The sequence below is a fragment of the Synchiropus splendidus genome, chromosome 5, assembly GCF_027744825.2.
Source record: "Synchiropus splendidus isolate RoL2022-P1 chromosome 5, RoL_Sspl_1.0, whole genome shotgun sequence".
Lineage (NCBI taxonomy): Eukaryota > Metazoa > Chordata > Actinopteri > Syngnathiformes > Callionymidae > Synchiropus > Synchiropus splendidus.
The window spans coordinates 32,871,434-32,887,844 of NC_071338.1; the positions used below are offsets into that span (position 1 = coordinate 32,871,434).

Here is a 16,411-nt window from a genome sequence, read left to right on the forward strand (position 1 = left end):
TGTGGGCAGCAGACTTCCATGGACTGGTGAAGAGCTGTCCTCCCATTGGCTGGAGCAAAGGCCACGCCCACTGCAGGGTTTATTTGTTTTTTAACACGATACTGAAACGTATTTAGTCATTTCAGTCAGTCAATTTAAATATTATTACTTTTTAGGTCACAATGATCGTCACTTCCTGTGAACCTGTTTTGATGCCTCTTCTGAATTTTGCCTGCAAATTCTTCACCTGAAGAAGACATTAATAGTCTTTTAACAAATGACTGTCAAAGTTTAGATTTTCTTAAATCTTGTTTTATTTATTTCATTTTCATTTCCGTCATTAAACTTTTCTAATTTTCTTGATTGGATTTCTCTTTCAATGCTGCTCTTGTCATTTGTGTTTCAACCTCATGTATTTATTACTTATTTTAGTGATGACTTGTTATTTTGGTTGCGACTCACTTTTATTTCTAATCTACATATCTTGACACATATTTTACTTTAAAACAAAACTTTTTTTTGGCTTGGTCTTCACACTTCCATACCCTGTTTTCCATTCCATTTAAAAACATTTTTCTCCATATATTTCTTTATTTTCAGCCTTTCATCTTTTCAGCTTTTTGTGAGACTCATTGATGATTTTTATTTTTTCCACTTTTTATTTCCCCCCTTTATTTTATCAAGTTTTTATATTTGAATTATTACATAGGATTCTCAGGTCTGTGTTTTTGCTTCTTTCTCATTGTATTTTTATTTTATTTTTACATCACATTGAAACTCTTTGTTTTGTTGCACAAGACAACAGGAGTCTGGTTCTGACCCGGCCCGGCTCAGGCTTTGTGATAAACCTGTTATCAGCCGTCCAGATTTAGAAACTGCAGGACTCCGCCCTCCAGAACCAGCCGGCCCAAACTGCTGCCTGACGCCTGTGTGAGTGGAAAACACACACACACTCACTTACACTTTCCCTCTCACACACACGCAGCCATAAAACCTGTGTGGGTTTCTCCTCCAGCTTCACACCTTTGATGTTGGAAGCCTCAGCAGTGCTCTGCGGCTCCACCACCTCACTGAAGATACAGACGCAGATCGTCTCCTCCGACTTCAGCCGGCGGTCATGTGACCTGGCGGAGGCTCCGGCTTCGAAGGGCCACGTCAGGAGCCTGGTTCCAGTGTCACCGTTGGCTGACACGTTCACAATTCACCCTCATTTGAAAGTTGCATCTTCGAAAGTCGATTCATTGAAACTTTTATTCTTTTTTAAAAAACTATTTTTTAACTTTTTAACTTGATGTCAACACATTTTCATTTCTCTACCATTTTTATTGAATTTAATAGTTTATTCCTGATTTTTAGCTTTTTGTTCTCGTAAATCTCGTACATTCTCATAAATAAGCTGAGATTCACTTTTCTCTGAATCTCATCTTATTGAATGAGTATTTATTTATTCCTGTCAACAAGCATCTTTTACTGGGATTCTATTTTTGCGTTTTGATTTTACCCTCTGAATCTATTAACAACCGCTATGTGTTTTGGATTTTAACCTGTAGTTTCCCAGCTTTTTTTCCCACCTCTCTTCCTGCATTTCTTCAGCGTCAGTCTTGGACTGTGTGTGGGCTGCGTCTCCCTCGTCCTGGGCGCCACAGGTGATGCGAGGCGAGCGTGTCAGGTCAGAGGTCGCGGTCAGCTGCGTGGCCGCTCCCCCCGGACAGCAGGACGTGTGGTCTCTCCGCTGCTCCTGAGGATCCACTGGAGGTTTGGGGCTCCTGGGGTGATGATACCATCAGTGCTGAACCCAGGAGGAGTCTGGGCTTCGTCTGCAGGAGGGACGTTTGATCTTTTATCAGGATCGAGTCCTACCTGAGGGTCAGAGGTCACGACCCAGCGCTTTATAGACTGTCAATAAAGCCAACACCTGAGGACGTGCGTGCGTGCGTGCGTGCGTGCGTGCGTGCGTGCGTGCGTGCGTGCGTGCGTGCGTGCGTGCGTGCGTGCGTGTTTCTATCTTTGTAAGAACCTGTCTGAGTTTTTCATCGACAGAAGGAGGAGATTTTGGCTGGTCCTCACTTCGTCAAGCCCCATTCTGTGGGTGAAGACTTCCAAATAACTGGGTTCCAGTCTGAGCCCTGGTTCAGGTGAGCCATGTGTTTTGGATGGTTAGGTTTAGGGGGAGAGGCTGGGGAAAGGGTGATGGCTATGTATGTCAATAATGGTCCTCGCTAAGATAGGAAGGTGAACCTGTGTGTGTGTGTGTGTTTAAGCATTTCTATCTAGTGAGGTCCAGTGTTGGAGAAAACATCTCCTTGTGAGGTGCTTTTACTGGTCCCCAAAACATTAAGACTCAATTTGAGGGTGGAGACTTCAAAATAACAGGGAGATTCGAACTGGGCTCCAGTCTGGTTCAGAGTCCTGGTTCAGGTGAGCCATGTGTTTAGTGGGAGAGGCTGGGGAAAGGGTGATGGCCAGGAGAGGTCCTCACAGGGACAGAGAGACACAAGCATGTGCGTGTGTAGCCTCCTGTTAGAAAGTAGTGGAAGTAAAAAAAAAGACAAAATGAACTTGATGCTTTTAATTGGTGACATTTGGACCTTCAGAACCGGTTCCGACCGGTTTCCCCTGGAGTCCGTCACGTGCTCTCACGGTTTCAGCGGGTGACGACGTTGGGAGACTCGGGTCTCGCGGTCCGGTCCGGTGAGGTTCGGGACCCGGAGGGTCTGCGAGGCTCTCAGAAGTCAGCGGGTCTGCGCGGGTCTGGTTTCCCCTCCGCTGGGACGGGTGAGGGGGGAGGGCCGGGCCGGAGGGGGGCGGGGCTGAGGAGGTCCAAACCGCTGCAGCTCTGTCGCAACTTCTCTTTGTTCACTACTCTCCTCAGGAGTTGGGGTGATGGTCATGTGACCTCAGCATCTGGACCGAGCCGCGACAGAATCGGACCATGGCCCGCGCGCGCTGAGTGAGGCGGAACTTCCCGGAAACTTTTCCCTCCCTGCGCGCTGAGGATGCTGTTTTCTTCCCGCCGTCTGCGGCGCTGATCGGATCGATACACCGAGTCTGGACCGAGGACCGAGGATGGCCGCTCCCGCGCCGCTGCTGCTGCTGCTGATCCTCGCGCTCTGCGGCTGCGGGAGCGCCAGCAGCGCGTTCCCGATGCGACCCTCCTACAGTCTCTACACGAGTGGGAACGCGCACGGAGCACGCGCGGCCAGCCGACACAGGTGAGGGGTGCGCGCGCGGGGCTCTCCAGGTGCTGAGGATGGTCTCCGGGTCGCCTTGGTAACCGGCCCCCTCCCTTTGGCAGGGGAGACCCCGTGACGTCACCGCAGAAGTTGATAAACACCCGCTTACTCACGTCTGGTGTGGCGATGACGTCACCGCGCGTGCTGATCAATAGCCCCGTGTGTTGGGAGGCTCTGGTTCTGGGGGGGGGACGGACGGGAATATCGAATTCCGTCTGGGAATGTTGAGGAATTCCTGTGGAATTTCGTCTGGACAGGACGTGACAGGACATCAGTCAACAAGTGTCATGAGCCATGACCGGGTGAAGTGAGCACATGGTCAAGGTCATCAGCGTGAGAGGATGAAGTGGGGGTGAAGAGGTCACTGAGTCAGGTGGTCGACAGCGGCTGGAAGTGACGGGGTTATTGGTTCAGTCAGAGCACGAGCGACTGGGTCAGTCCAAGGTGAAGGAAGGACGTGAAATGGTTATTATTGAATGGTCAACAGGATATGAAGGGGTGAGGGTCACTAGGAGTTGAGCGTGAAAGAGTCATGTGACTAGAAACTGGAAGTGAGTGGATGAGCAGTCAAGACAAGAGGATGACAGGGTGAGACGATCATGACAGGAAGTGAAAGGGTTAGGTGACGGGTCCCAGCAGAGGCTGAAAGGTCATGGACACGTGACGTGAAGTGGTGAACAAGGGAAGAGTAAATGGATGACATCATGATCAGCATGAAAGGGTGATGTGACGAGCAGATGCTGGGACGTGAAACGGTCAGGTGACCCGTCATGGTGGGGACAGGAAGTGACAGGGTGAGATGACACTGGACAGGAAGTGTCAGGGTGAGATGACACTGGACAGGAAGTGAGAGGGTGAAATGAGCTTTAACAGGAAGTGACAGGGTGAGATGAGCTTTAACAGGAAGTGACAGGGTGAGATCAGACTGGACAGGAAGTGAGAGGGTGAGATGAGCTTTAACAGGAAGTGAGAGGGTGAGATGAGACTGGACAGGAAGTGAGAGGGTGAGACAGGCTTCCACCCAACGTGACAGGGTGAGATGAGCCTCCGTAGGCAGTGAAAGGGTTAAGGACCTCCTGACGGTAGCGGCCTGGGCAGCAGGAGGTTGTTTGGCTCGGCTCACCTGGTTCCAGTTAGCAGGGATGTGGAGGAATGAAGGTGCAGCAGATGTGAGGCTCTGCACAGCTGGATCAGTCTGAGCAACTCTGAGTCTGTTGTCATGGTGGAACACGTCTGTTCTCATCCTCTTCATCAAAACTGTGTTGCCAAACATGTTTTCTGGATGAATCCTGTCACAAAATCATGTTTTCATCAATCCGAAATCTGGCTGAAGATCTGAGGTCAAACTGTGCAATGATCCTATTTATGTTGCTGCTTTAGACGAATATTTCAGGAAGAAGTGAAGTGGAGAAGTAAAAACCAAACAGTTGCCTGTTTCTATTTAGACATTTGGCTCAAATTCAAATTCACTTGAATTTCCCCTCACGATTTTTAGAATTCTGGAACCTGAAATAAATGATTTGCAGTCAGACTATTGCTATTGCTAATGGCTGAAACTATATTATTATATGATTAAATCATATAATATACATATATATTATATATAAATGTATATCTAAATGTATTTAATCGGATTTACATTCCAAACACAGAATCCTAAATAAATAATATAATGTAATAATAAAATAATGCCAATAATAATCATATAATACAGACATGTTAAAACAGAAAACAAACAAAAGACAATAAACCCATCAGCTACACTGTAATAAGCTGAATAAAAGTTGCCGCCTGTGGCATCAGACAGAGACAGCGCCCCCTGCGGGCGGCTCAAGAGATCAGGCTCCTGTGAGAGCAGACAGACAACCCATGGTCTCCTCCATCTTGTCTTCCCCCCGGACATCTTCAGGCTTAGTTTCCACGGCGACGTGAATTGAATTGAATTAGCGGCGGGTTCGTCAGCTGCCGCGGCGACACAGGGCGGCATTCTTCAGCCCATCACTGATGATGTCATCAGCGTGTGACTGCAGCGAAACACTGCTCTGCTTTGTTTCCACCTGAAGATAAACGTGGTCTGGTCCAGCGACAGTGAGCCAGGGGACCACACCCCGGACATGTGACTCCAAGGAAGTGGAAAACTTCTGAGTTCTCATGACGTCTGGCTGGCGGCGGAGAGTCCATGCCTCCAAACCTAGTTGTCCTTTACTCTCAGCACATAAAGCCCAGTTGAAGTGAGGAGCCGTGACTGTCGGAGCTCAGGTGCGCCTCCTGTGTTGTGACCGGGAGTGTGGGGTCACCCGCTCCCCTCCATGTCCCGACTCTCTTGTGGCCCCTGCTGTCAGGATGGGTGCCGCATCCTCAGCCACCAGTCCAGGTTGGGGTTCATCACATCAGACTGTCTCCAGACAGATGGTGAGGGTGGGTTTTGCTCACTGAAACGTTCACGTCAGCAACGCAACACAACAAAAGTTGCCAGACTCCAGGGGCAAACAAGTGTCCGACCCTCAGCAGCTGCGGATCCCACCACTCCTCCATCTTGGCTTCGGCACTGTTGACGGCGGAGACTGACATGAAGCCTCTTCTCAGAGAGGAAACCTCTTCACCCAGCTCCCTCAGGTGTAGCAACCTTCTACACCCTCAGTTATGGAGTCCTCTGATCAGTACCTGGTGTTTTTCACAGCGAAGTCTCGATGCCGAAGTTCATGTGATCAGGCACCTCGGCGCCCTCTAGAGCCCTCACCGCATTGTCATATGTGTGTGTGTGTTTTCAGGAACTGGTGTGCGTTTGTGGTGACCAAGACTGTGAGCTGCGTGGTGGAGGACGGCGTGGAGACCTACGTGAAGCCGGACTATCACCCCTGCACCTGGGGCAGCGGGCAGTGCGGCCGCGTGGTGGCGTGAGTACTCTCCCACTCCCCCTGCTGGTCACCACACAAATGAAACACACGATAGAAAGTCGACCAACCCAACGCATCACGGAACATTTCTGACTCATTTTCAACACCTGTAGAGCTGCTCAAGCTTCATGAGGCTTCATGAAACAGTGCCTTTGTTTTCAAAGCTCACTAGGTGGCGCTCTTGTGTTTAACGTGATTTGAAGTTTCATTGAAATGATTGGTCATATCCAAAGATTTTAGAGCAGAGAGTGTCATCTGGTGGCTCTGAACTTGAGGCTTCACGAAGCCTCATGAATGTGAGCAGTATAGACTCCATGAAGAGTCACACTTGGTCTCACTCTGCTGCAGTTCAGGGAAAACAATGTCTTGAAAGGGGTTCAGATTTTTTTGTAAAGAAACTTTTGATTTATTTTGTTTTTGCATCAATAATTGTACCTGAATTTCGGTTTGATGTTGACTACCAATGTGCTGATGAGGCTTCATGAAACAGTGCCCTCATTTGCAGAGCTCAGTAGGTGGCGCTCTTGAGTTTAAAGTGTTGTTTTCCAAAGTGGTGTTTTCCAAAGATTTTAGAGCAGAGAGCACCATCTAGTGGCTGTGAACATGAGGCTTCATGAAGCCTGCTGGAGCTATAGAGCTGTAGAGCGTAGAGCTCTGGCTGTGGAGGTCTTTAATAGAGCTATGAATGTAGAGCTGTAGGTGTTGGGAAGAGCTCGACTGTGGATGTGGAGCTGTAAGGCTGTGGAAGTCGACCATAGATCTTGAGCTATTGAAATATGAAGATGCTGATTATGAACAATGGAACATGTAGGTGTGTATGTGTGGTTGAGGATGCAGCAGATACAGAGCTGCATGAGATAGAGCTATAAATGTAGAGCAGAAGCGTGTGTAGTACAGTAGACAGAGTTGTAGATCTGGAGCTGCAGGTGTGGAAGAGCGGAAGAGGCCCTGGATGAGGCTTCAGTACAGAGCGGTGGAGTCCATCCAGTCAACTTCCAGAGTGCAGTTGAGAAGCGAAGAAGAAAAATAGATGAGTTTTTCGCTGCTGCTGCTGCTTGGAGCGGCTCGGCTCCTCATTCTTCTTCTGTCGGGTTGTTTTTGGAGCCGCTGGGCTGAAGGATAAATGGAGTCCAGAAATGTAAACCGTCTTCTGAGAACTCATCACGTTCCTCTCCGAAACCCTCCACGCTGTCATCCCTCCCTCCCTCACTTCCACACTCCTCCCATCTTCTGCTTCGTCCCTAAATTCACAAACGCTGCGAGGTGGCGGGTTCAAGCCTCCGCTAAAGCTGTGGAGCGCCACCACCTGATGGAGTTCCCGGCTGCGTGATGACTCGGACAGATGTCGCACATGGAGACGATCTGCTGCAGGCTCACGCCGCTTCCTGCTGCACCACTCACATCTGCCCGGGATCCGAGGAGGTCCAGACCTCGGCTCCCGCCTCCGAACCAGCGCACGAGTTGTTCCAAAACACAGAGTCACATGGCATGACATCATCGTCACGGTTCCTCAGCAGCTCTAAATCAGACTCAGCTGCTGCTGGAGGTTTCTCTGGTTCTGTCTGTGTCTGATTCCTGCTTCTGATCTCCCCAGTTACCGGACCTATATGAGGCCCAGGTACAAAGTGGCCTACAAGATGGTGACGGAGATGGACTGGAAGTGTTGCCATGGTTACAGCGGCGCCGACTGCAGTGTCGGCCCGGTAGGAGGAGTCGGGACTGGACACGGGGGAGTTGGGATGAATCATGGAGGCGGTGGCGGCTCGAGTTTCGGAAACGGGGGGACGACTCCCGGGCATGGAGGAGGAGGGGGAGGTGGGACCGGTCACGGTCACGCTGGAGGCGGCGGTTCAAGCTTTGGACATGGGGGCGGCTCGAGTTCCGGAGGCTCTGGATCTGGAGGTTAGAAAATGTGATATTTAGTTCTTTCACGTTCTAAACGTGACGGCTTGGTTGATGTCGAGAAAAAAGCCTTGGTCACATGACCTCTGACGTGGTCCTGCAGGTGGCGACAGCCTGAAGATGAGGCAGATGGAGGAGAGGATCCAGTCCCTCACCAAGAATCTCCACGACCTCCAGTCCAAGTTCAACTCCGTGACCGAGCGTTTCCAGGGCGAGGGGGGTCGCCCCGGGTTGAATGGCGGTTCTGCTGGGACCACCACTGGCGGGAGGAACCCAGCTGATGCTGCACAACCTGAAATCAAAGAGACCATCCACAGCATCCAGACCAAACTGGACCAGCTGGACAACAGGACACAGGTGAGACCCGCTTTGTCCTGCGCTCAGTGTGAAAAGTCGGTCCCACAACCGTCAGCAAATCTGGCCTTGTGGTCTCGTGACACCAGCACTACTGGGGTCCTGAGGACCAGGTCCAGTTCACGCTGTCGTCCTCCAGGCTCATGACAAAACACTCGTCAGCATCAACAACCACCTGGTCAACGGCAAGGCTAACGAGCTGGATGGAGGCGCCGCTGGAGGAGGTGTGAGTGGAGGGAGACTGACCTCCCTGAAGGAGGAGATCCTGAGGGAGCTGGAGCGCCGGGTGTCCCTGTCTTGCTCCTCCTGCCAGGTACAAGTGGACCTCTGATGTGCTCACGCTGAGAACGTGCTGAGAGTCTGGTGATGTTCCTCAGGCTGGTGTGGAGGACCTGCGGCGGCAACAGCAGCAGGACCGCGAGAGGATCCGAGCCTTGGAGAAGCAGCTGAGTGCCATGGACATTCGGTATCGGCAAAGTCTGGACGGACTCCGGCAGGAGGTGGTGCACTCCAGAGGATGCTGCGACCTGATAGCCGACCTCCAAAAACGTGTCACCGACACTGAACGCAAGATCAGCTCTGCCTCGGAGAACTTTGACATCCTTCAGAATCGTCTGGACCAGCAGCTCCCCGGGCGTGGGGGCAGCAGTGAGAGTGGCGGTGTTAAGGGCAATACCGGAGGAGGCACCTGGCACGGTGAGGACCATTTGGTGCGCAGACTGAAGGACCTTGAGCGACGAGTCAATGGCACCATGGAGCAGACGGAGCAGACCTGCTTGCACCTGGAGAATCGCCTGAAGGATTACTTCCACAGAGAACTGGGAGACCTGAGGACGGTGTTCCTGGACCGGTTTGATGACCAGGCCTTCCGCATCGCAGATGTCGAGCTGGACATTGGACTGGTGAAGGACCGCGTGACGGACAACGAAAAGACGTTGTCAGACTTGGAGAACTCCACTTCCATCCTTAATGGGAAGTTGAACGAGTGTCACTGTAAAGATAGAGCCAGCGGGGAAGGTGGAGGACGATGGGATGGTCCAGGTGGAAGAGGAGATGGAGGGAGAGGGGATGGAGAGGCAGGAGGTGGTGGGAGGGGGGATGGAGGAAGAGGAGACGGAGGGAGAGGAGACGGAGGGAGAGGGGATGGAGAGACAGGAGGTGGTGGGAGGGGAGATGGAGGAAGAGGAGATGGTGGAGGAGCAGACGGAGGGAGAGGAGATGGAGGGACAGGAGGTGGTGGGAGGGGGGATGGAGGAAGAGGAGACGGAGGGAGAGGAGACGGAGGGAGAGGGGATGGAGAGACAGGAGGTGGTGGGAGGGGAGATGGAGGAAGAGGAGACGGAGGGAGAGGAAATGGAGGGAGAGGGGATGGAGAGACAGGAGGTGGTGGGAGGGGGGATGGAGGAAGAGGAGATGGTGGAGGAGCAGACGGAGGGAGAGGAGATGGAGGGAAAGGGGATGGAGGGAGAGGAGATGGTGGATGGGGAGATGGAGAAAGAGGAGGAGGAGGAACTGGTGGGGGACAATGGGGTGGAGATGGAGGAAGAGGAAATGGTGGTACGGGAGGGATCGGAGGCGAAAGTGGTGGACGGGGAGGCAGTGGTGGGGATGGAGGTGGACGGTGGGGTGGAGATGGAGGCCGAGCAGGACTTCCTGGTGTGGGAGGAGAAGGAGAAAACACGACAGAGAAGTCTCTGGCCTGGAGAGTCGTCGCCAATGAGGACCGGATTCGCCACTTCAACACTAAGTTGAAGGACCTGTCGGTGTCTGGAGACTCGCTGTACGACAAGGTGAGCGACTCCAAACCTGCCGTCTTCAGGAACCTGTGTAAAACCACGTCTTCTGTTGGGGGTGTCATTCCCCCTTAGGTGCTGGACCTGAGTCACGACATCCGCAGGATCAAGGACCTGACCGGTGACCATGGCGAACACTTCAACCGCATCGTGACGGAAGTGGAGATGCTGGGCCACGACTGCGAGCTGTGCGGGAAGGTGGAGGCGGAGCTGCGCAGGTTAAGGAATCACTCCCAGGATGCACTGGGGCGCCTCAGCACGCACGTCAACAGACTGCAGACCCGGGTGGACTCGGTGGATCTGCACTTGTGCGCTCAACTGCAGAACGAAGTCCAACTCCTGCGTGACGACGTGAGGAGGTGCACAAGCCAATGTGAGTCACAGTTGGACACGTCAACATGATGACATCATTGTTCCTGCTCCGACGCTTCCTACATCTGCTGGCGACGACGACAGTGTCTCTTTTCGTTCCCAGGTGGTGGCTCTGGTGGAGTCGGAGGCGGATCACGTGGATCAAGCGGTTCTGGCGGCTCTGGTGTCAGTGGTCATGGACTGGATGCGGAGAAGCCCCTGGACGGTCACAGCGTGATCGGAGGCTCCATCAGCAACAACCAGCTGAAGACTCTGCAGGGCGAAGTGTCCGAGGTGATCCTGACCTTCAGCTCCATCAATGACACCCTGAAGGGCCTAGAACACACGGTCCAGAAGCACGGCAGCGTCATCACGGACTTGGGTGAGTCTGCCGGGAAAGTGGCCAAACAAAGACGCAGTTCTGATCCCGCCCCTCCATGGCAGGAAACACCAAGGACAAGATCATCTCCGAACTGGACAAGATCCAGCAGGAGGTGACGGAGCACGTGGAGGACAGCCGGGACCGCATGGACAGTATGGAAAGAGACATCCGGCGCTTTGAGAGCACCCTGCTGGTGGAGATGGGCGACTGCAGGAGATCTGGAGACGGGCTGGAGAAGAGGCTCTCCAAGCTGGAGGGCGTCTGCGGGCGGCTGGACGGCGTCTCGGACTCTGTCAGCAAAATCAAAGAAGGTTGGACACTGTCACGGCTCGCAGGCCGACCTGGAATGACCCGCACTGACTCGACGGTCTCTCACCTTCAGGACTCAACCGTCACGTGTCCAGCTTGTGGACCTGCTTCTCTGGTTTGAACGACTCTGTGATTCTTCACGGAGGAATCCTGGACCTGATCCAGAAGGACCACGAGGACTTCCATGGTCGCTTGAAGAACCTGAACTCCAGCTTCAACCAGGTCGTGAAGGACCTGCACACCGTCTCCGGGCAAACTCAGACCGGTGAGACATGATGCAACAACCCTGTGGAAGAAACTTGGATTCACCGCGATGTTTCCGCAGGTGTTCAGGGGCCCCCTGGTGAGAGAGGCTTGACTGGACTCCCAGGGCCGAGAGGACCTCCTGGACCTGCGGGACGACCAGGAGAGACCGGATTGCGAGGCCTGCCAGGTACGACGCAAACACACCTCCTTTTCTTCAACTGCCTTAATTCTCTCATTCTGTTTTTCAGGCCCCAAAGGAGAAACAGGTACGTGTGGACCAGGTCTTTGTCTGATGTGGACTTTGTGTGTCCGTCCCCTTCCAAGTGTGATGGTTGTTGCTTGTGGACTTGTGTGTGTCAGTATGCCCTGTTGAGTTCAAACACCAACCACCAGCTTGTGAGTGTATCCCCGTGTATTACCGTGTCTCAGGTCTTCCTGGAGTCGACGCTCACGTTCCCAAGCTGTCCTTCTCTGCGGCTCTCACCGCCCCCATGGAACGGGCTGGAACCATCTTGTTTGACAAGATCTTTGTGAACCAGGGCGACTTTTACGACCCACGAACAGGTGAACCTCCTCAGCCGGGCCAGAGTCCGGACCAGCCCGCTTCAATCTTCCCCCTCTGCTCCTCAGGTATCTTCACCGCTCCTGTGGACGGAAGCTACTTCTTCAGCGCCGTCCTGACGGGCCACAAGAACGAGAAGATCGAGGCGGTTCTTTCCAAGTCCAACTACGGCATGGCTCGCGTGGACTCTGGCGGGTACCAGCCCGAAGGCCTGGAGAACAACCCGGTGGCCGAGGCCAAGACCACCCCGGGCTCTCTGGCCGTCTTCAACATCATCCTGCCCCTACAGGCCGGAGACACGGTCTGCATCGACCTGGTGATGGGCAAGTTGGCTCACTCCGTGGAGCCTCTCACCATCTTCAACGGAATGCTGCTCTACGAGCACATGTGAGCCCCGTGAACCACAAACGGCCCCGCAATGTAACAAAGGCTGTTTTCACCTGCGATTCAGGATCAACATGCGCTTTCAAAAAGGTCCACTCGGAGAGAAGCCAGGACCAGAAGCATCTGAAGACAGTGAGGGTCAGACCCCCACACGCCGACGACTCAGTGTTTAACGTTGCAAATCCAACCGTCCTTTTCCCCGAGCTTCACCTGTGCGCTGAAACATTGAGAGATTTATTGATGCCGCTGTGAAGAACTACGACCCGCAGCCGCCTCCCGAGGTTCAGCCTCAGCCGCACCACTGTCTCTGAACGTTCGCTGAGACCCAGGACCAGGGTCAACATCGGACCCCGCCGGGAACCGACGAGGAGCCGCTGAGCTTTGATGGACTCATCCTCGAGGAGGCGGGACTGTGACGTCGCCACGACAACCTGTGACTCGAACATGAAGCTTTGTAAAAGCAGCACATTTACTGACGAACCCTTAAGTTCACATTCTGAATGTTTGTTTCTCCAAGTTGCACATTTTTGTATTGTTGTCTCACAGAACTGATGAAAGTATATTAAAGTTAACTCTGAATTAGTCCTGTGGAGTGTGAAGACGCTGAGTTCTGAGGAGGGAGGAGCTCCAGTCTTTGGCCTCTTGAACACAGCTGAGATGGACAGGTGTCTCCAGTCACGAGGAAAGCGAGCTGAGCCAGAAGACAAAGCTGGTGTCCTCCTCTCACCCGCGGTCACCCGCTTAGGAGTGACCCACAGAACTGAACTGGACTCTCTCTCTGAGAGCGACGCTCAGGCAGAGGTCAGAGGTGACTCAGATTTACAAGAGAAACCTGGTCAACTGGGCAGCAGATCCGGAACATGCTGGAGAGACTGTGTCCGTCGTCCTCATGACTTGATGGAGCTCGGTGTGGGGGAGATCACACTCTGGATGGGGAACGTTTCATGGCTGGGACGTCAGGTTCGTTTGACGATGTTGTTGTTGTTGTTGCTGCTGATCTTTTGCCCTGTGCCGCCCTCTGCTGGCGGAACATGTAGCCTGCAACCCAGTCAGATGTGATGAACCTGGATGTCCAGAAGAGGGCGGTGTTGCTTCGTTCTGGATCAGGAGCGACCACAGACGCTCTGGTCCAACTGTTTGTGAGCGAGTGTGTGTAAAAGCAGAGGCGCTGCTGTGAGTGTGGCTCCACTGACGCGCCCCTGTGAGTCAGAGGTCATGTGAGTTGATATGATTGCTGGCCTGCAGGGGGCGCTGTGGACCAGACCCCATGGCAGCATCCGGAACATTTCTGGCTTCAGCTTGACTGGAAGCTGCCGTCTTCATCATCATCATCATCATCGCGCTCATTCTCCCTTCTGGTCATGTGACCTGACTCGACACAGCGCACACAGCTGGACCCACTCGTCACCTGAACTCACTCTCAGGTCCACCAGTGGCCCAACAGAGCAGGTCCCTCCCTCTCCAGCCGGTGGAGGGTTCAATTCCCACCCTGGTCCCCGACAGTTTCTGGGCCACAGGGACCCAAACTCCTGCAGTGGACCTGTGCACCCGCAGAGTTAACGAGTCACTCGGATCGCTCATTAATTAGGAATCACTGACTCGTCATCTTCTCATGAAGAATTCAAGTGAGTCCTAGTCCATGTTGAAGAAGCCAACCCCGAGACGCGGGTCGCTCAGACTCAGGTCTCTTCCCCCTGGCTCAGAGAGCCCTCTGCTGGTCACCACGTGTATGACAGCAGACTCAAGGTTTGATTTCTCCTGCTGTGATGTGACTGTCAGGGGAAGAGGAGGGAGGCAGGTGCAGAGCTGTGCAGGAATGTCCTGAGGTGGTTCCTATGACGGAAGGTGTCCAAGCCTGAAGCCAGCTGGTGGTTGGCTTGGACAGGTCAGGTTGCTGGTTCAAGCACGGATGACCCCCTCTAGCACCTGTCCTGTCTGAGGAAAGTGCCCTTTTCCATCCATTTATGAATGAACACCCTCCAGTCAGTTCCTCCAAAATGTGTTTTACAGTGTTGCAGCTGAGGCCGAGGCTTTCGGAGAGCGAAACCAAACTGAATACACAACCAACCCATTGTTTCAGCTCATGAAAAGCAGACTGCTGCTTCTTCAGCAGTTAGAAATGCATGTGTGTGTCTATGTGACTGATAGACTGTTCAGGATTCTTGGTCTTGGTCTTGTCTCCGTATGCTCTGGTCTCAGGTCTCGGTCTAGACTGTGACACGAGTGATTGGCGGTTCTTCCTCGTTCCGTTCTTCATCCACCTGATCTGACTCGTGACCTTTAAGGGTTCTTTCAGGACAGGAAGAGTCTTTACACTGGGGTGACACTCCAGCTTATTTGGCTGTAACATTACGTGGACGGACTAACAAACACAGCAGCGTGTCTGACTGTAGTCTCATGAATACAAACTAAATAAATGTACATTTTTTTATGTCACTGGCTGTTAAGTCTTGTTTTGAAACTTTTTATTTGAATTTTTACTCAAAAAGTGGTGAGAAAGGCTTGTGTCCTTTGATGTGTCCATTGATCCGTTCTGAGTCACCATGGTCCCGCAGCCTCAGCCGTTCCTCCCGTAAGGTGTGAACGATGACGTCGCGACTGGTAGGTGGATGAAGGCGACTTGTGGCAGCCTCCGCCTGCGCGGCGTGTGTCGGCGGAGGCTGGCGCTGCAGCTCTGGTGGCGTCTCGCCGCTGCACAGAAAGCTTTCAGCAGAGACGATAATGAATTCAAGGTTCTCAACTTCAATAAAATCCAAGTCGCCTCGTCCTCAAATCTGCTGCTTCTATTCTGCTTTTGTTCTTCTCAGCGCCGACTTTGACCTTGACCAACTTCACGCTGCATTTCCTTCATGTTTGACTGGCAGGAAGGATTTGTGTTTCTCCTGATTTACCAGGCAAATGTGCATGAGAGGAGGAGGACGGCGGCGCGGCTCCTCATTTGCCTTTTGAAAGGTGCAAAAGTGAAACACACACAGGTTTGTGTCGCTCTCCTTGTGAGGACCTCTCATGGCCATCACCCTTTCCCCAGACTCTCCCCCTAAACACATGACTCACCTGAACCAGGACTCAGACAGACCAGAACCAGACTGGAGCCCAGTTAGAATGAACTGTATCTACTGAGGTTTTAATCCATCAAACCTTGTGAGGACAGGTCCAAATGTCCTCAAGAAGGTGGCTTGTCAAGACTTGGCTTGGCAAAACATGCCCTCACCTGAACCTCTGGACCAAACTGGAACCCAGTTATGTTGTCTTCACCCTGAAATTGAGACTTGGATTAGTGGGGTCCAGCCAAATGGTCCCCACAAAAGCATAAGGACCCCACAAGTAAGGATAAAGCAGACACACAAACACGTGCAGAAACAAAAACTGCTATTATTTTTCTGGTTGTCGTCTGAGCAGGTTGGTTAGTAGGTGGCTAACTAATCACTGACAAAGGTAGTTAGGGTAGTCAGGAGGACCTGACTGACCTGACCTCAGCTTGATCTTGTCAGCTGCTAGCTGAGCATGTACTTCAGCTCCGTATGTAGGTTGGTGCTTGAGAGTGAAGGTGTCAGGTGGGAAGCTTTAACGTCGGCTTGCTAGCATTAGCTTACTCGCATGGCTGGGGAAAGGTGGTCCACCTGTCACTCACAACAGAATGTAAAGCTCAAGAGAGCTGCGTTTCCACCGAGTGGTCCAGGTCTGCACGTTTCGGGTCGATGTCTCTGCTCAGATGGGTTTCATGCCTCCTTCTCAGTGGACCTCCGCCCTCCACGCCGGGCCTCTCTGGTGTTCCTCAGGGCCTGGGTCGTCTGGCACCCCTCTTCACCATGTACACGTCGGACTTAGTGACCTGTGCCATGTTTCGGTACCTCTTTCTAGGGTGGGCGAAGTGGTCCGAAAAGACTTCTCATGAGAGAGGATATCGAAGAGTGTGTTTCGTGAGCTGGAACTGTGCGTCTGAGCCGCCGGGAACATGGAGCAATGTGCGGCGCTTCAGTCTGGCGGTTCAGCCGGAGCCCGACAGACTTGGGAACTGA

At 52.7% G+C, this 16,411-nt stretch overlaps 1 protein-coding gene across 1 annotated transcript; it reads left to right on the forward strand.

The window, feature by feature from the left end:
* Window positions 1–2,011: 2,011 nt before the first annotated feature.
* LOC128759641 (EMILIN-1-like) lies at window positions 2,012–13,035 on the forward strand. Its single transcript, XM_053866761.1, has 16 exons — window positions 2,012–2,114; window positions 2,852–3,191; window positions 5,984–6,109; window positions 7,704–8,011; window positions 8,115–8,368; window positions 8,505–8,678; window positions 8,743–9,526; window positions 10,037–10,155; window positions 10,234–10,531; window positions 10,634–10,891; window positions 10,954–11,202; window positions 11,274–11,465; window positions 11,526–11,633; window positions 11,695–11,712; window positions 11,876–12,010; window positions 12,077–13,035. Exons 2-16 carry the CDS (start codon window positions 3,046–3,048, stop codon window positions 12,397–12,399), a joined length of 3,492 nt encoding a protein of 1,163 aa, XP_053722736.1. The 5' UTR covers window positions 2,012–2,114; window positions 2,852–3,045; the 3' UTR covers window positions 12,400–13,035.
* The last annotated feature ends 3,376 nt before the right edge of the window (window positions 13,036–16,411 follow it).